At 33.4% G+C, this 20,977-nt stretch overlaps 1 protein-coding gene across 6 annotated transcripts; it reads left to right on the top strand.

The window, feature by feature from the left end:
* The first annotated feature begins 546 nt into the window (after positions 1 to 546).
* LOC125059146 lies at positions 547 to 18,402 on the top strand. 6 transcript variants are annotated; one of them, XM_047663409.1, is made up of 18 exons: positions 547 to 801; positions 2,402 to 2,483; positions 2,849 to 2,923; positions 5,920 to 6,033; positions 6,626 to 6,775; positions 7,842 to 7,928; positions 8,775 to 8,964; positions 9,587 to 9,709; positions 10,416 to 10,457; positions 10,642 to 10,711; positions 11,546 to 11,706; positions 12,321 to 12,995; positions 13,446 to 13,915; positions 14,549 to 14,709; positions 15,682 to 15,828; positions 16,618 to 16,709; positions 17,425 to 17,585; positions 17,955 to 18,402. In XM_047663409.1, exons 2-18 carry the CDS (start codon positions 2,451 to 2,453, stop codon positions 18,087 to 18,089), a joined length of 2,886 nt encoding a protein of 961 aa, XP_047519365.1. In that variant the 5' UTR covers positions 547 to 801; positions 2,402 to 2,450; the 3' UTR covers positions 18,090 to 18,402. The 6 variants fall into 6 exon arrangements, with proteins under 6 accessions (XP_047519365.1, XP_047519363.1, XP_047519362.1 ...); XM_047663407.1 differs by having other exon boundaries at positions 8,748 to 8,964; XM_047663406.1 differs by having other exon boundaries at positions 8,736 to 8,964.
* Positions 18,403 to 20,977: the final 2,575 nt, after the last annotated feature.

Raw genomic sequence — 20,977 nt, 5'->3', positions numbered from 1 at the left:
TAAACCTCTTTTTGGTTATAGAATCGATTTAACTTAGTATTGATGTATATATCTTTATATAGCTTAGTGATATTGCGCAGGCAGTATTAATCATAAATCGCTTGGCATGATTGAAGTAAAGGCGAAATCTTAGTATTGACTATAAAATGCATTACAAAAATTCTTCAACGTACAGATTCACAACACGAAAGAAAATCCTAATAATAAAAAGTCATTTGGTATAATTTTTCTAATACACTAAATTATTCTAATAATTCATTGACAAATTTTACCTAAAACCATGCAAAACTACCGAATCTAGAAACACACAAACCATAGCTTACAGAGCTGACATCTGAGTAGATTGTCAAACATGCACCACAGAGTATTTAAACCATATTACAATAAAAGGGATAAATAATTAATACCGCAAATATATACTTAGTGAAAACGTAACTTTTACTTTTATATCTCAACGCAAAAGAATTATCATATAAAACAAAAATAATAATTTTATTACGATTGACGAAAGCGGAACATTACTCATTCTATAACCAAATTAAAAGAATAGTATTTGTCTATGGAATCACAGAACGGAATCTTCTAAAAGATTAGGCCATTTCATAAAACAAATGTATAGTAACTCGCAGAAAATAATATATTCGGGGCAGTTATATTTATTTCAGCTTCGCTATTTTCTTTAAATTGAATCGTGAACCGTATAATAGGTCCATTCGAAAGGATTCATCTGCGACATTAGCGGAAGGGTTAGCAGTCTTATTCTACAACAGAAAAAAGATTTGCAATAAGAGGAGACATAAGGTAAACATCGATTTATTTTCTCCTAAAATGGTATCGTTGTAGAAAATAGAAGAACCGTTATTACCCGTAGTGTTTTAACGATTCTCTAAATGTTTATAATTATTTTTAGTCCACCCTAGTACGAAATGAAAGTTTGACTTATGCCACATATTATGAATGGCAGCTGGCGGACGTACTTACCTTTTACACGGTAGTATGTATTAGATACTATGTAACGTTCTATATCGTCCTATATCCATATTGAAGGTTTTTACAAAACATTGAACATTTTGGAAACTTTCCAGAGTTGAAAAGAAAAAAGGGCTAGTATTGTTTTTCCTTTGTAAAATGTCAAATTATGATCTTGTCAAGCTAGATTGAGTCATTGTTGTAATCTTATAATAATTGAAGCTAATTATTATTTAAAAATATAAATGCTCTGCTTATCCTAATAATTTTAAATAAAACAAACATAACTGTTAAGAAATTGTGAAAATACCAGGGCCTTAGGTATTTTATGAAACCTGTTTTACTCACTGTTTTGTTGTTACTTTGTTGTGAAGTGGATTAAGATAATAACAATAACTTTTGTGTATACCAGCTGATTAAAAAGATCCATACAATATTTATAAGAAGTAAACATATTAATATTTAATCATCAAAATATAATATATATCATAACATATAAACTTATGGGGCAATAATTAATTTTCTATAAGAAATAGATCATGTTCTAAAATGAAGTATTGTAAAATGTCCTATTAGGATTTGCAAATTTAAAGGAGTTTTATTATAATAGTTACTATTCTTTCCTGTCTGTAGTTGATTATTATTTACTTTTTATTAGTAAATTATTTTAGACATAATTAACATATTAGGCTAGATTGTAATACCTAATAAATAATAATGTTTCAGTTAAAAGACAAATGATTAAAAAAATACAATTACAAAGATTCTTTATCAGTTAAATACAGTTTTCATAATACCATTTATGTAATATGAACATTATTTACAAGTATTAGGTTTAATTCAGTGTAATCCTGAAGCCTTTATTAATGAAATTTTTTTGAACTGTCTAATGAGATCCACCACTAAAGACTTGAAACATTATTTATACTACATATAGATAAAATTAAATTATAATTTAAATAAATAATACTTTATTGTCTACTATTATTACATGTAAAATGTATATCAAATTTCATCTTGTTCGTTTTTATGACTTTTTCATGAATCTTCTCTATACATATAGAATAAAAATAGTATAAGTGTTGTCATATGTTAGTGACCTCTCTGACTTTCTAACAGCATTTGCACAATGCTCATCATTTGATTTCTTAGATATAAATTGTATTTTTTAAATTGTCTAACTATTAGAGATAATTATTATAATACATTTATAGCATACTAGTTCCATAAATCTGTTTTAGAAATAATTATGATTAACTGCTTTCTATAAGCAGAACATTTGAGGTGCTTATGATTTCAAAGTTGATAAGAAGAGTATAAAAAAACTATTTTTGTATATATATAATAATTGTAAATATTATGTTTTTGTGTGATTTTTAACAACATTAAAAAATACTATTAGCTTATTGATACAATAAAATTACTTTTACAGTTGTTTGTATTTGCTGTGAAGTACAGAACAATAACCTGTTGGGGCGAGGATGTCAGTACTGAATCAGAGTGGTGAAGAACAGGTGATTTTTTCATGTCTTTGACCAGCTCTGATTTTTCTATAGACTAGAGTATTATAGTAAACTCAGAATGTATCCTACATTACTACATATTTGCTACAACCAATTTAATTTCCACAGAGGACAAGAATAACTTTAGATTAAAAAAAAAAACTAATAGATAAGATGTTACAATAAGGTATTAAAAGAAATATGGTTAGAATTATTGTGGTTTCAAATATGCATTGTTTTATCTCTGTTTATTCTTTCTACTCATAAATGATCTTTAAGCTTTGAGTTATAAAACATAGTTATAAAGAACAACCTACCTTTTTCTACTCATAGTATAAAAATATGTTTTGGAATGTTTGCATGGTTAATTTTTTCAGGTGGAATGTCCCCTGTGTATGGAACCCTTGGAGGTGGACGATCTCCACTTCTACCCGTGCACATGTGGATACCAAGTAAGAAACTTTATAATAGGCTAGGCAGACAAAGAGTTACAATAATAATAGCAAGTATATATCAGTACTATAAGGTGATTCAGGAAACAATCTATAGTCAAATTAAGCACTATTTGAGATGAAAATTTATTTGGCATATGTGTAATGCTTAAACATGTTTTCTTAATCTAAAGGCAGTGCAAACAATCGCAGGCTATGCACTACTGATTTTTTTCCTTAAATGCATGTACATTGTACAGTGATGGAAAATAGGATATATGTAATTATAGTGGTCATCTGAAAATACTATCTTATGTAGCTATAAAAAACTAGTACCTTTTTCATTCTTTAGTGTTAATGAGGACTTTTGGATATAAATATATTATTTATCAACAAGAGAGCATGAGAATCGATTAATCTATTGATAACAATGACGTAAAAATACATGCAAATAAATGATTGGAAATTATGATAATATTGCTATGTCGAGTGCAATGTATCATTTTTTTTATCTTGTGTTACAATGTTTTTATGGTTGCTCTTTGATTCTTAGATATATGACAACATTGATTATATTTGTGTACTAAAAGGACTTGTTTTTATAATTAGGTCAAACTATAAAGTTAATATTATTAAAGGAAAAAGTATGACTAAAACTGTAAATTAATATCTTTACTACGCATAAACTAAACACTCCAAATACAATAAATCTTACTATGTTTTAGGTATTACATGATGTCATCTGTTCATATAATGGGATTGTTACCATTCAATTTCAATAACTATTGAATATTACCTGCATTTTCAATACTTTAGCATTGTTAAATAATTGTGATAGTTTCACAACATATATATCTTTTTATTTTAGGTTTACAACTATAAGTGCAGTGATTAGATCTTTTTTAATATTGACATTTATAACTGTTACTTAATAGACAAATAAATTTTGATTTTAGTATTATTTTAGTAGTATTAGTATTAGTACTTTAGTATTATTAGACCTAATAATAATATATGGTCTACATTGACGCAAGTGATACTAATTACATAAAGTAGAATACTACTAATTTAAGTGGTAAACCAAAAATTATATATTTCTTGCATTCCAATATTTTTTTCAATTTTCATATCCCAAATAACACAGATCAGTGTTGGCCTTAGTGGCTTAAGCGTGCGACTCTCATCCCTAAGGTCGTAGGTTCGATTTCCGGCTGTGCACCAGTGAACTTTCATTCTATGTGCGCATTTAACATTCGCTCGAACGGTGAAGGAAAACATCGTGAGGAAACAGGCTTGCCTTAGACCCAATAAGTCGACGGCTTGTGTCAGGCACACGCTGATCACCCACTTGCCTATTAGATTAACAAATTATCATGAAACAGATACAGAAATCTGCGGCCTAGACTTAAAAAAGTTGTAGCGCCATTGATTTATTTTAATTTTAAATAACATATGCAGAGATAAGATTATAGACAAATCACTGTATAATCATTTCGTAAGTCCGTATTATAATAGTTTATTTTTTAGCTATATTAATTGTTTTTTTTTTAATTTTACAAATATCTAAGCATATGTTAGTGAATGTGAAAACCATTAGGACTTAGAAAGTTTTAAAAATAATGTAATGTTGTGTATTGTATCTGTGTAAGAAGTGTTTTATTTAGGGTCTTAATAATATCAATCAGATAAATAAATTGTATATGAATTTGATAACACAAATTGCTCTTGAAATAAGATTTTGATAAGCAATCATTTATACATTTAATTGCTTTAATGAACTTTGATTTTTAACTAGTGTAACAATTTAATGTTTTTTCCCTCAATTTTTTTTTTGCCCTTGTACTAGTTCAAAGGTTTAACAAACAATATTCTTATTACGTCACGTGACTATTTTTTTAAATCCACTGCTTTTCTCTACATGTGCTATTATTAACTACATATAAACAGTGGAATCTTATAACTCGAACCTCGTTAAGTCCAAGTCATCAGTAAGTCGAAAAAAATGCTATTCCATTGCGCTTCCCTTAAATACGGGGTATATCGAATTATTTTTTATTTTTTATTTAGACTTTGTAACACAAAAAAAAATGTTATTTTCCTACGAAGTATTGATAATAGCAATAAAATCCTATATGAATATTCGGGTTCGGGGCTTCTATTATATTGTTTTGTCTTGTACACGTGTAATGAATGAATACATAATACATTTTTTTAGAGTACAGTTTAATGAATACATATGTAATACGTTTTAATATGTAAAAAATATATACTACAAAACAAGTTGAATTGTTATTCGAATTCGACTCTACAAATCGAAAATACATATAGAAATTGTGGCTCTGTAAGTCGAAATTTCATCAGTTAAATCATATATTCGAAGTTCTTGTTAAGTCGATTTTTTTGCATTTCCCTTGACATTCGAGTAAGGCTAAGTTCACGTGTAACGCGCATTAACGCATGTCAACGCGCGATCAAATCTGCAAAGAATTCAGATGACAAGCGCTCACGCTCGTTGCGAATTGTGAGAGCTCGTCAGTCTATTTCGAAAGAGCTTAAAAAATGGACGTGGAAAAAGCTATTATTTTTTATTATCACAAAAAAAAGTACAATCGCGATGAAAGCGCGCGCTCAACTTAACAGTCTACGGACGTTACATATATGTCAAAGCGCCAGGCAACGTGCGGTCACCTGCGTCTAGACTCTTGAGACTTTTTCTCTGAGCGCCGCGTTAACGCTCGCTGTCGCGCGTTAACGTGCGCTCATGTGATCAGTTCTATGAAAATACCACATTATCTAGTCGCGTGATTTGAAAACGCGCGTCAAATTTTTTCATCTGAACATGGACTTATCGAGATTCCACTGTACAAATATTTCTTTTAAATATGAATGAAAGCCACATTTAAATTCCTCAAGTAGCTTGTTTAATAAGATACAGATAAGCCCAGAGTCTTTAAAAGTTTGTTTGTACACTAAGTGCATTTGAGCCTGTAAGGTTAATAGAAACTGGTTTATTACAGATATGCCGGTTTTGTTGGAACCGAATTCGGGAGGGCGAAAATGGCCTATGCCCGGCGTGTCGGAAAGCATACCCGGAGAATCCTGCAGACTTCACACCACTCAGCCAAGAGCAGGTTAACATAGTATATTTGATAATTTAATATTTTAATACTTAAATGTTGGTTTGTTTGTAAGTTTGAGGCAATTCTGAGTTGTATAGAATGACATATGTATATATACATACATATGATATTTGCCCATGCCCATGAAAAAGAATCCTTAAAGTTTTTTGAGTTTTAAATACTTAGAAAATGATAATTATGTTATTAGGGTTTCCGAAGTTAGTTAACAATTTTTTTTGTTGTCCAAGATGTTCCAATGTTGTCTTAAAAATTTTTATAAAAATCTTCTACACGGGTCCTAGTTTTTTACATTATTGTTCCTAATTTAAGTATGGATTCACTTAAATGCGTAATTTGTTAAAATTTCACGAACACGCCAGTACTGAAGTAAGTGAACAAGAGTTAGAAATTTTTGTTACGTCATTATAGTCATGTTGATACTAAAATTAATATATATTTATTTAATGAATCAAATGACGCGTTAGTTAATTATTCGCATAACCCCCACGCCACTCCGCACAGAAGGACTGTGCGTGAAGACAACCAAAAAAAAAAGAAGAGAATGAAAAAGTGTATACTGAATTAATGAATAATGCTATTGCAGGTTGCTGCCATAAAGACGGAGAAGAAGGCCCGCGAGCAAAAACGGCGGAACAAGACGCTGGAGTCGCGGCGCGCACTCGCCAACGTACGGGTCGTGCAAAACAACCTCGTGTTTGTGGTCGGTTTACCTGTGCGGCTCGCGGACCCCGAGGTATGTGTAGGCAAGGCTGTACATTTTGGTCTCTCAGGCTTTCTTAGTTAAGCGTGACGATTTCCTAAATCGTCGGAGTCACGCCCCGAGAATATAGCCAGACGCAGGCACTCTCTTCGACTGTTACTTTGCAGTAAGTAATTCGTTTCATAGTAATTAACTAAATCATGGGAGTTACACCCCTTAGAGTATAGCCAGACGTTGGAATTCTCTTTGAAGTACACTTATGAACGTCAGAAAAGAAGTTAAATTAATTCTATATTTACTACCAGTTCGCAAGTCATGGGCGTAGAGCGGGTAAGAAGATTATATGTGTTGTCGTAAAACATATAAGTTACGCCTGTACTCCAATAAAGTTACATTCTTAAGCATTGTCCAAAATGTCAAACAAATGATTTTCAGAATATTACCATAGGATTAATTACTAATATCAAAGTATTATTGCAATAACTTTCTCATTAAGAACCTTTTTTTTAAATTTTAAAGCTGTCACTTGATTTACCGATTGACGAATATTTACCGTTTTGTATTTAATTATCTATATATATAAAAATGAAACTCGTTTTCCGTTGTCACGACATAACATGAAAACGGCTTGACCGATTTGTCTGATTCTTTTTTTATAATATTCCTTGAAGTACGAGGATGGTTCTTACGGAGAGAAAAATAAAAAAAATTGAGTGGAAAAGTCTAAAAACAACACTTTTCTATATTCCCATACATAATATTCTTAATAATACTTAAAAGTCAATTTGAACTTTAATACCATATCATAAAGTTCAAGTGTTAGTGGAGGGGTTCCGGGAAGGTAAATTTTTATTTTTTGACATAATGTATTTGTTGTCTTATCAACTTTCTTTTTTTATCTTACTAGCTAGACCGGTGTCCCGAATAGCAGAATAAATATTTAAAAAAAATAAAGAATCGACTGTTAGGCGGTACGATGTTCGCCAGGCCAGCTAGTATTTCATAAAAATGTTTATAATAATATTGGCTGACAAGCCATAAGGTTTCTATATTGTAGTTACGTAATAACAAAATTAAATAACAACGTTTATTGTTTCAGATACTCAAACGGCAAGAGTACTTTGGCAAATATGGGAAAATTCACAAAGTAGTTATAAATCAAAGTCCAGCGTATGCGGGGTCACAGGTATATGTTGTATGCATTTTTAATCTTTTCCGAGAAGATTGTATGGAAGCGAAGACTGTGTGTGTTATTATATGAAAAGGATCATCGTGAAGTGTGTTGTGAGAATATTTTAATATGAAAGTCATTGCCATGTAGTGTGGTAAATAAATTTGTTTTATTTGTATAAAAGATATCGCTTTAAAGTGATTTCGTTGGTTTAAACAGTATGAAAGTGAACTCTTGATTTTTAATTCCGTAGAATTCTGACTATCATTTTTTGACATGGCAGAGATGACAAACCATTTGGCCAGGCACATTTTTCAATTTCAGTACGAGTCTGAACATCTGAGTCTATTCATACATTTTATTTGTTAGTGAATGTATCCATTTTATTAAGTGTGGCGGTACACATTAAAAGTGGTTTTACGGTGAGTGATAATTACGTCCCTTTTCATTACTAAACCTGGAATTAGTAGACAGTGATGCCAGCTAAACAATAAAGTAATTAAAGTTAATTCTATATATTGTTCGTGATATTGAAATATTTGTTATCTGTATTAGGTCACTTGACTAAGTAAATATTTAGATTTACCATTTTGTAGGTAGAACGTGAAAAATATGTCGCATTTTATTGTTTATTGCCTTCAATGGGTCAAATTTGTCCCTATTTCGGTGGAGAACTGTTTTAGTAGCAACATTTATGAAATGTCAGAATTCTTCGGAATTAAAAATCAGAGTATAGGTAAACAGGAATAAAATATAAAGTGAGCTATGAATGGATTCGTGAACTTCAATAACCGAGTATGAATGGGATTGGTGTAAATATAGCTGTTGGAAAAGGATCGCTGTGAAGTGCGCCGATTGCAGAGTCCGTCGGCGTCGGCGTACGTGACGTACGTGTTGTCGGCCGACGCGTTGCGGGCGATACAGGGCGTCAACAACGTGACACTGGACGGGCGCGTGCTCAAGGGCTCGCTCGGCACCACCAAGTACTGCGCCAACTTCATGAAGAACCAGCCGTGTCCCAAGCCGGACTGCATGTATCTGCACGAGCTAGGTACTTACTGTATATAATATAATTAAAATAATATGTATATGCAATAATTATATTATATGGAGCAGTGTTGGGGTAGTGGCTTCAGCGTGCGACTCTTATACCTGACGTCATAATTTCGATCCCCGGCTGTGCACCGATGCACTTTCTTTCTATGTGCTCATTTAACATTTGCTCGAACGGTGAAGGAAAACATCGTGAGGAAACCGACATGTCTTTGACCCAAAAAGTCGACGGCGTGTATCAGGCAATGGAGGCTGATCACCTACTTGCCTATTATTAGATTTAAAAATGATCATGAAACAGATTCAGAAATCTGAGGTCAAGACCTAAAGAGGTTGTAGTGCCAGTTGTAGTATTTATTAATTAATATTATAATGTCATATAAACAAAGGTCAACGCTGATGTTGCTATAAGTTCCATTACAAAGCTTATTGAATATTTAAGATCCGTTTAGACTTGTGATACAAAGTATGTTTTATTTTAATTACGTTCAATATGTATCGGGCGTCTCAAATTCTGATAATGTTTGTACATTTCATGTATTTTTCAATACACATTTGATAAAGGTCAAAATTCACTTTCCGTTTCGAAGGACCAAAATATAAATTCATATTGGTAATAGGTGATCCAAAGGCATCGTTCACGAAGGAGGAAATGCATGCAGGCCTACACCAAGTGTACGAGCGGAAGCTTCACCAGCAGCTGCTCAACGCCACCAGGGACAGGCCTGAAGATAGACAGCTAGGTATGTTCTAACCTTCAAAACTTATTGTATTGCATTTATGTTTTCGAATTGGATAATAATGTTACAAATTTTAGTCGATTCTATTAATATTTTGGTTTGATAAACCGAAAATGCTCAGCTTTCTGACTATGATTGCTGAAAAGCATTTAAAACATCGAGTTATGTAAAATCAAGGTTTAAATATATTTATTTATTTATTAACACTTCGTTGCATATACATTAATATAGTACAATTGACATAATTAAATAAAAAGGAGAGCAACTGGCGGCCTTATCGCTTTCGAGCGATCTCTTCCAGGCAACCATTGTGAGAAAAGAAAAAAAAAGTATTAAATTACAGAAGGTAGGCAAGAAGTGCAAAAATACATGTATTACATATAGTTGTTCAGAAAAAGAAACTAAACAGGAACAAAAAACAAACTAAACTAATAAAGGATTCATGAAAAAAATAAATAGTAAAAAGTGCACATGAATCATTATAATTTAATTTCAGAATTTATTCTCACGTCAGTTAGTAGGTATGATATATGATGATATATTTAATAAACTGTATATTTCACTAATATCACTTGTTTGCCAGTGGGTAATACGTATGTCATGATACAGTTATAGTTTTGCCCTGATCGAACATAGGGCCTCCATATTATATGAGCTAGAAAATATAATTCAAACGGAGTTTCTAATGGTTAAATAATTTTCTTTACAGGTAATTCTAGTACGAATGCAGACAAAGCCAGTACAAAAGATGGTTAGTATACTTAAACTTTTCATATACATAGTGATCTGTTTTATCTTGTACATTTATTTTAGTGTGGAATTGAAAAATATATAATTACTACAAATAGTATCGATATCACCTTTGAAAAGAAGGTTTTTACTTGTCATCATTGAGGGTGATATGATTTTTTTTTAATTTAGTTTTCCTCTTTCAGGTAATCAATCAAACTTCATACCGACAACAGAGGTCACAACGTCTCAAATTAATTCAGTCAGTACATCTAAGTGAGTAGATAGTTCACAAATCGTTTATTTTTGGACTCTTATATTCTTAGACTTCGAAATTACAATACGGTAATGTTGGCCTCTATTTTTTTAAATGTTCAAAACATCAGGTATACTGGCTTCCAAATAAATAATGCAAATACAGTCAAAATTTGTTATAACGACATCGAAGGGACTACTCATATGTGGTCGTAAAAATCGATAGTCGTAACAGCCGATGATGTTGTTATTAATAACCTAATACAATAGAATTCAGCCGGGACCTTCGATTTTCGTCAATATAACCGGTATGTTGTTCTAAACGATGTCGTAGTAAACGGTTTTGACTACATTCATATCTTCAAAATGTCTGCAAGATATACTACTTATATCATACAGTATCTCCTTTATCGATATATGCGTTATTAAAAAAAAACAAAAAACTGTGTGTGTCCGAAATGTGTGTAAAGTATAAAGCCTCTATCGCATTTAACCAATAATCCAATAATAATAAAAAAAAATCAGTGGCGCTACAACCTCTTTTAGGTCTAGGCCTCAGATTTCTGAATCTGTTTCATGATCATTTTTCAATCTAATAGGCAAGTAGGTGATCAGCCTCCTATGTCTTACACACGCCGACAACTTTTTGGATCTAAGACATGTCGGTTTCCTCACGATGTTTTCCTTCACCGTTTGAGCGAATGTTAAATGCACACATAGAAATAAAGTCCATTGGTGCACAGCCGGGAATCGAACCTACGACCTCAGGGATAAGAGTCGCATGCTGAAGCCACTTGGCCAACACTGCTCAACTCAATAATAAAGGGTATCATTATTACCTTAATTTTTTTCTAGATCGAAAAAGGATTCAAACGGTAGTAATAGTGGTAGCAGCAGTAGTAGTACGGGTAGCAACGGGTCAGTGAATGGAAAGGAGGCGTGGCCTAGCCTGGGATCCTCTCCACCAACTGACAGCCCCGCCCGTAAACAAGCCAGCCCCGGACCACATCAGACAAGTCAGTACTATTTATTATATTAATTATCAATTTGATAGGTGACTGTACAAATTGTAAAACAAGTAATTAATAAGTATGCGAAATTAACAAAAAAAAATTGGTTGATAATATTTTGGCTGTTCAGGATTCCAACACCTTAGGGAGCGTTCAAGTATTACGTAACGCAAATTTTGGAGATTATTGACCCCCCCATGTATCTCGCCGTAACGTTTTTCAGTACCCTAGTACAGTACTGTACTCAAGTATAGTAAAACGTTTTGTGACCATCTTGTGTCTCTTTAGTTACTATTATGTGGTGTAAGTCGAAAATAATATTAACAATAACGCGTAATTCAATCTCCGCCCCGCATCGTAACGTTTTATAAAAGCCCCCCCCCCCCCCCCATCTCAAAACGTTACGTAATACTTGAACTCTCCTTTAACAGACATTTCCAGAATTTTCAAGAATGCAAGCTACAAATAATTTATAAATAAACAAAACATTTTATTTTAAAAGAGTACCCATAGAATAGTGAAATAGCATCACTATGCTATACTAATTTCTCATTACACTGAAGAAAAAAACTTGCTACACTTATTTATATATTTGTTTAATATGTAAGTCCATGTTACAGATAAATCACAAGAAAACGGCACATCAGAATGTTCCAGTCCCACAATATACCAGCAGATCAAAAATAACAAAGAAAATACAGAAAAAGGAAATAGGAATAAAGACAGCAATACAAACGGCCAGACTAAGAAGAGCAAATCAGATAAATCGAAACAAAAGAATAGTATTAGTGAAACAAGCGAACAAAGTTCGATAGATAAGACAGAGCAAGAGATACACACTTCAGTATTCGAGAACGAGACACAATATTTAACAAATGAATTAGATGAATTGGAATCGGACCGACACAGTCTTTTAGAGAACCACGACTTATTGGATAACAGTGACCACAGCTTGCTCGAAGATGACACCCACAGTTTGTTGAACGATGCGAATAGTGAAGTACTCATGATGCAGAGGCATAGAGAAATGCTGGCCGGTCTGGTCGATAATGGAATGCCAATCAAGAGCCCCATCAATGGCTACGGGTTGATAGACAGGGAAATGTACCTCAGTAGCGATAGACATAGTCAAATTAGCCAAGGTCTAATGGAAAAGGAATTGTTGATGCGAGAAAGGAACTGCAGTATGCTGTTGAGACAGAATGAATTATTGTCTAGGCAACACAGTGTAATGGACCCCAAACATTTTATGCCCTCTTCTAGTATAGGATTGGAGTCGGCTAGTGAATTATTAGGTGAGTGAGGTTATTCTGAATTGTTATTTTATGTAATACTAGCAGACCGGCCAAGTGTTGCTGCGGCTAAGGTTTTAGTTATATTACATAGTAGTAACCTATTCAAGGGAAACGATAGGCGAACATAAGTCATGGGGACCACCATGCTTTTTTTGTGGTTATGCCTTTAAATTGTAGCTTATGAGAAACGTTGGTACTTTCAACACAGCGCCATCTGTTGGAATTGTGACTGTCAAATAATAAACAAATTTGCAATAAAATAATATTGCGGGTATAAATTGAGATGTAAGCTATCTTTTAAATTGGATCAAACTGCACACACTGGTGTGCATATTTGAATGAAATTGGTTAAGTAGCTTAGGAGTCCATAGCGGACAAACAACGTGACACATAATTTATATATATTAAGATGAATCGGAATGTGATATACGGTCTTGTTTTTAATTTCAGGTGCTAATTATCATCAAAACCCCAATATGCTTCCACCGTTTGGAATGAGAGTAGAAAATTCTTTACAATCAAACACACATGGAAATCCGGTTAACTCTATATCAATGAACTTAGGAAATAATATGTCAACGTTAGGAAACGCTATGGGGGTAAACTCTATGAACTCAAATATGGTAAACACAATGGGGGCAAACACATTAGGCGGAAATCATTTAGGCACAAACACATTAGGTGGAAATCCTATGGGGGCAAGTCAACTCAACTCAATGGGGGTAAATTCATTAGGAGCAAATTCTATGGCGCCAAACACATTAGGAAATTCATTGGGGGCTAACTCATTAGGATCAAATCTAATGGCAAACTCTATGGGCAGTCACATGGGCGGATTTATGCTTCACAATCAACAGTTACAAATGAACCAACACATGCAGAGCGGACTTGTCAACGGATTTGATTCACCACAAAGTGTTGTAAGTTATTTTGAACTTTAAAGTAAAGTATATCTATTAATTCTAATTCTAATTTTGCATAGGAAAAGTTATTTGGCTTCTAAGGTGATTTTCAATTGTTTCCCATAAATATAATTGTTCAGTATAGAGATTTATAATCTAAAGTTATTGGAAATCCAGATTTTCGCAAATTTAGATTGACAATTGTCAAAATTCAATCAGTCGAATTCGAACATATTTTACAAAAACGATCCAGGGGCCGTTCATAAAATACGTCACACTAAAATCAGCTTTTTTGACCCCCTCCCCCCCTATTGTCACGCTATGTCACACTTTCTGTGACCCCCCCCCCCCCCTAGAAAAAACCAAGAACGTCACGTTGCCGTATACCCCCCCGTCCACCCTTGTCCACCCTTGTCACATCAGCCAGACCCCTCCCCTTGTATGCGAACGTATTTTATGAACGGCCCCCCATCGTTCGGTAATTGAAAAGTATTTTATGAGAAATGGATTGAAATATCAATCTCTAGAAATAGATTAGATTGCGATTGAGTATAGACAGCAGCCGTTAGAGTTTATCCATCTCAAAAAAAGCTACATAATTCCTCCAATTTATTCGTGTAGATAAGAATCTAATGATGATAAAAATTCCAGAGCGAAGGCAGATACCAAGCGGACAACATGGAGAAGTTCTTCACAGACTTCAACAAGGCGCAGCAGATGAGGGTAACGAGGCCTGGAGCACACCTCGAGAGGCCCAGATACCCGCACAACATGCTCAGTGCTGAACGGCTGGAAATGGAACACAAGCAAAGGTAAGTTCTTTTATGGAGATTAATGCATATGGATTCTAATTTTTTTAATTAACTGTTTTTGAAGTGAAACTTCTTTAGAATCGTTGTGATTTCAAACCGGATGCAACGGAAAAAGCGACAGTAAAAAGAGACAGACACATAAATTAATAGGATTTGGCGTGGGAGAGAGGAGATAGGAGGCATTATACAGTGTATAAACTTTAAATTAGTGTGTATTTGAACATTTTCTGAAATAAAAAAACAGATTGGATAAATATTAAATAAGTAAGTAGTTTAATTATTAAATTAGATTATTTATCAATTTTATTTCAAAATCATTAGTTATAGAAACTTTTTGAAGTGAAAACGTCGTACTACACTTAATTAAAAGTTTATACACTATATAATGCTTCCTATATCATTTTCTCCCACGTTGGATCTTGTGAATTTATTTCAAACTTTTATTATTTTAGTTTTTACCAAATTAAAGATTGATATTAAAGTTATAAATAAAAATTTAACATTAAAATATATATTTTTTTAAAGAAAAGATCCTACATTTAGATAGAGAAAAAGTCTAATTTACATATTCTAATTATAAAAACTTTGTTTTTGAAGGTTTCACTTCTACCACGTGTGAATTGGACACATGATTTTTTTTTAATAGTTAAACACTTAAATAGTTTTAGAGAAAGCATTGTGGGGTGCCTTTCTCGAACCTAATTCGCTGTTTTGCTGATGATTTTTCTTTTTTTTTCTGCTTAAAGTGCCAACAAATTTCTATAATTTTATTCTATTTTATTGTGCTTGTATTATCTTGTATATGTTTTAATTTCTATTTTTTTTTGTGAAACTTATGTTTACTTTAATTGTCACACATTTTAGATGTAAGATTTTGTAAAATAATTAGTGAATTTAGTACTGTGTGTGATGTCGTAAGCTTAATAACTAAATAAATAAACACTTAAAACCATTGAAAAATTGTGATTTCAGAATGAACAACTTCCGTGGTAGTGAGAACTCAGGTCGCGCGGCAGGTGATGGTGATGATGATCTGGACTTCGACCCCTTCAAAGAGACACAGAAAGCTTTAGCAGAGATGATGGAGTCAGAAATGATGCTGAATAATATATCTAGCGGGTAATGGGCTATAGAACTTTTTTTTTATTTCTTAAATTACACATATTATTTTTTCTATTAAAAACAGTCTCCGACGAAATAAAACTCCAAGTTAGTATTAGACAGGTGAACACATATTATTTAGTTCCATTCTACTAATCTGTGACCGTTTAGTACCTTGACTGATATATAAAAAAGTATGTCAGAAGTGAAACTTCTGTGGCAAACTAATCTTGAAGTGTTGTTCATATTTATACAAATTTAAAAGTTTAGATTTCCGATACTTAGAGGGACGGAAAAAGGAATATATTATGTGAGGAATTTAATTGTCATTAAAATATTAAGTGAAATTTTATTACAATTCCTTCACTAATTAATCGAAAGGAACTTCGTTCCATCCGGGTGTCCCTTGACACCTCTCAAGTTTTTTTATCACTTTCAAATTAATATATTGTTATTCTTATTGTAAACCAAACTTCAAAACTAATATATTGTTGTTAATATTATCATATATTATATTCTTTACGTCACTACTCACTATACTAAACTTTGATAAAAAAAGCAACATGGCGCGTAACTAAAAAACGTGACGATTTTGTACAAAATTTCACCCATACGTCGATAAAGAAGTTTCACTTCAAAAACAATATTTTAGGTGTATTTTTCCCGTTTCTGCAACATTTAAAAAATCATATTTCTATTGGTCGTGTCGTGGTGTAGGTAAATAGTCCCTACAGAATGGACATAAAAGAATTACTACATAATAACTTTTAAGTATAAATGTATTATTATAGTTAAATTTCTGTACAGTGACAACATGGATCTAGTTCGTCGCACGCGCATGCCGCCCCCTGGTTTCAGTCACGTCAACGTTTATGGAAGACATCCCTCGCAACAACAAGGTAAGCTTTTAAATGGGTTTCATCTTTGTTTAGACAGATTACGAAATTCCACCCATACCTCTTCGACACAGCATAATGACATGACAGAAGATTATCTTTACTATTTATAACATTTGTATAATTTAAGTCTAAGGGCGATTACAGATTAGCGTTTTTTTTACGCGCGTATAATTTCTTTGGAAGCTCATGTACGCACGTATAGGTGGGCCTTTTGGTACACCCGCCACTCGTACGAGCGTTGACGCGCTTCTGAGCTCGTATAAGTTCGCAGTTCTGGGTAGAGTGTATTAAAGTGATCGGTTTTGTCTTGAAGCAACCATCGATGACACCCAGCATCTGTTTCCTCTTCTCATTGGACGGCGAATAAGTAACGCAAGTAGCAATGTGTCTTCGTCAGAATCCATGTTGATACTGACACGACGCACTACCGGTTCGACCGAACATGCCAAAATGTGCCAGTTTATGTGCCGGTTTTTTGAAGCGCGTATGCTGAAACGACCGTATACGCGCAGAAAAATACGCTAGTCTGTAACCGCCCTATAAGAGTTTATTCGTTTTTTTTTTATTCAAACAAATATCGTTTGAAATTCAATGATCAAATTTGCTACGGTCGTTCGTGTTATAAGGTTACTGATATATTCTTAACATCTCAAATACTCTAAATAATCAAAATACTCTCTACGGCTCTTTAATAACTTAGATTTTAATTTTACAGGGTTCAACAACAGCGCAGTATACTCAGATTGGACCCAAATGGACCCCGCAATAGTGTCAACTTCTGTTAACTTTGGTAAAAGTCAGGCTCCCGATCAGACAGAGATCTTCGCACGGTTCAATCATCTCACTGTACAACCTAATGGCATTAATAAGATACAGGTAATATGTCAACCATTAATTTAGGGTAATAATTACCATTTTTTACAAGAAAACGGTGTCGGTAATTTTTTACCATTTGATAGAAGTAAAAGGTGTCGGTAATGATTACCATTTGGTTCAAGAAATAGTGGTCGCTAATTATTTTTTCGCTTTATTCGCTAACCATTTAATTCGAGAAAGTGTTGTCGGTAATTATTACCACGTTATACAAGAAAAAGCTGTCGGTAATTATTACCATTTGGTACAAGAGAGAAGTTGTTTATTAATTAATAAGATAACCTATAATTTCTAACGATGTTTTCAAATCTTTTTGGTCTAATATTATACAAAGTGTTATGGTATATATTGAGAGCTGATGGTGGAATACAGGTCCCGGCCATGATGCAACAGTGGTCTGGAGCGCCCAAGACGGCGTGGGGCGCTTACAACGGCATCCCAATGCCCCCGGGCTTCGCCCCTCCGAAACCCTCGCAGCACCCGGCCGAGTGCATCGACGCCAAGTAAAGTGCAATCGACGATTTCTTATAGCCCCTCTTTGGTGATATGTTCGATAAATCTTTGTATAAGGAAATATTTTAAAGAGAAATATGATAACAAAGGAATTTAAAATTAATTAATCCATTTGTTTTATTTGTTGCATATATCATATTTCTTGTTTTCGCCGTCTCTTCGACTGAGTATATTATGTATATTTTAATATATATCGCTAGGTACGTTATTTGAAATTATTTTTTCTATAAACGAGATGCGAACAGGTTGAATTTGTACCTTATTGAGCCATTATGCATGAGAAAATATTAAATTAAAGGATTATTCAGTCGATCTTTTAATACCTGATCCAAATATATTCCTTGAAAATCCTCATCTAAGGCGAGTGAAAACCACAGGAATAAGTATACACACTAGTATGTGAACATCTGAAAAGGTTTTTATTAGAATTATACATTCATTATATTCTATGAAATAGAAAAACAAGTCGATTTCTAAACGTAATAACCGTTTAAGACCATTTCATAAGGATTCAATCAAAAACGCGTCTTAAGCGAGAAAGTGTATTATGCAGAATAGGGAAAATAAAACACTACAGTGTGATCTCTATTACTCGAATATCAAGGAAAATGCAAAAAAATCGAGTTAACGAGTTTTCGACTTAACAAAAAACTTCGAGATACATATGGTTTAACTGTTGAAATTTCGTCTTACAGAGGCGCCCTTTTTAAGTGCATTTTTCGATATGTAGAGTCGAATTTGCATAATAATTCAACTTAAGTTTTGTAGTATACACATTAAAACGAATTCCATATTAATAAAGTACTACACTAAAAATATCGTGCAGTAAAAAATAAAAAGCTACGTTAGAAAGTTTTATGAATGTATTCATTCATTGCTCGTGTACAAGACAAAACACAAAAGAGTAGAAGCTCAACCGGAACATTCATTTTGGATTTTATTACTATTATTTCGTGGAATTCCAAGTAAGACATAATATTTTACTAACTACGGAGTTTCCTTTTTGAAATTCGAGTATAAATATGTAGTATCAATACTTCGTAGGGAAATAACATTTTGTTTGAGTTACAAAGTCTAAATAATTCGAGATACGACTTACTGAGGACATCGATTTAACGAGGTTCGAGTTATAGATATCCCACTGTATATATTAATGATAATAGGTATAACAATATGTTTTAATAAATACATTTTGTAGCCTTAATAGTAGTTTACGCAACTGTCATATAATAGAGGGTATTAAAACAGGAGAAACGAGCCGCAGGCGAGTTTTAAAATATGGTAGGGGAGCCCACGATGCTAAATGGGGATTTACTCGAGCGTCGTAGAGACCTATTGGGATGCAAAGCTTAGATAAAAAGAAGAAAAAAATGTTATATGATAAATTCCTTTTCATCGGTGGGGGAAGCGGCTATAGATAGTTAAATATGTAAAAAAAAACTGTTGCATGGACATCCTCGAGCGCGTCAGATATTGATAGCATCTATGCCCTACGTATTTTTAATAATGTACGTATGTTAATCTGATCGTTTGCATGATGCGGGTGGTTGTATTTAAGGGTTGAAAATTAAAAAAAAAAAATTTTTATCGAGCGCGTCAGATTTTCTAAGGGAGTGTTAAGTGCACCAAAAAAAAGCTCTCATTCACTAATCTGACGATTTCGATGGGACGTAAACCCACAGCCATTTTCTTAATTTGCAAAAAAAAATCGCAATTTTGAAATACTCAAGCGCGTCAGATTAAGATATATGTGGTTCATCTTTATGTTCTAAACGTACTGTCTCATAATCTGACGATTATCTAGAGGGATTCGCCTGATCTGCCAAAAAAAAAATAGAAAAACGGTTCACCTAAAGGGCCATCCCTGCAACTTCCCGCTAATTCCATTCCTGGGCGCTTAAAATTGATATTTTGAGCTCGCTGAGTTCAAAGAAATAACATTTCTATGCATTTGAGCTCTCCCAGCTCGAAAGTCTGATAGAAGTTTCATAGAACACTATTTTTGGAATTTTCAAACCGCAATAACTTTTGAATGGATCAAGCAATTTTCACGCGGTTGGCGGCATTCGACGCAGTTTTATCATCCTCATAAATAATTTTGCAATTTTAATTGATCGAACCACAAATTTCGGAGTAATCCCGAAAAAACACTTTTTCGGGTTTCTTTCGTGTACGATATCTCTCGAACGAATCAACCGCTTTTGACCAGCTTGGTGGCGATCGACGTGGTTTTTCAAGCTCAAAGGCGGATTAGTTTTTGAAGTTGATCGATAAAGAAACCACTTTAAAAAAAATATTTCTTATTTTTTTAAGATTTTTCAAAATTTCTCAAAATCTATCGGTCCGAATCGGTTCAAATTCACAGGAAATGTAATTTTGAGGGAAATATTTAGAACGCCGTTTAGTAGATTCCGATCGGTTTAAGGAAATGTAGGCATCACGCAGCTGCACGCATTTAACTTTATCGACGAATTTTTGTTATTTCGGCTTGCGGAAATCGTCAGATTATATATTTTTCATTATTCTTGAATTATTTCCTTCAAAATAAAAAAAAATTAGCTACGCTCGAGAATGACGAGATGACGTTTTTTTTTTACAACTTTGTTGCCCTCCCCTTTTTTTCCGTCACTCTCAAATTGTCAGATTAGTGGAATATACACTTTTTAGGATGTAATTAACTCACCCTACCTTAATCTGACGCGCTCGGGAATTTCTGATGGTCAATTTTTTTTTACTAAACTGATCCTGTCTCCTTCACGTGCGGCTTTATATATGGGCCTCATATTATGTGGAGGTACTTAACCGGGTACAAGGTATCCCCCTATATATTAATCTGCCGCGCTTTAGTAAATCCCGAAATCCCCTCTTGGGCTCCCCTACCA

Source organism: Pieris napi, chromosome 19 (genome assembly GCF_905475465.1).
Source record: "Pieris napi chromosome 19, ilPieNapi1.2, whole genome shotgun sequence".
Lineage (NCBI taxonomy): Eukaryota > Metazoa > Arthropoda > Insecta > Lepidoptera > Pieridae > Pieris > Pieris napi.
Note: the sequence above shows the minus strand (reverse complement) of the source record. Positions and strands in the feature narration are given on the sequence as shown.

Excerpts from the sequence above, each read along its gene's own strand:
- LOC125059146 (XM_047663404.1), top strand. The coding sequence starts at position 2,451 with ATGTCAGTACTGAATCAGAGTGGTGAAGAACAG. Across the intron at positions 7,938-8,735 it reads CGGGGTCACAGGTATATGTT|CTGTTGGAAAAGGATCGCTG; the intron begins GTATGCATTTTT and ends GTGTAAATATAG. Across the intron at positions 17,586-17,954 it reads ATGGCATTAATAAGATACAG|GTCCCGGCCATGATGCAACA; the intron begins GTAATATGTCAA and ends GGTGGAATACAG.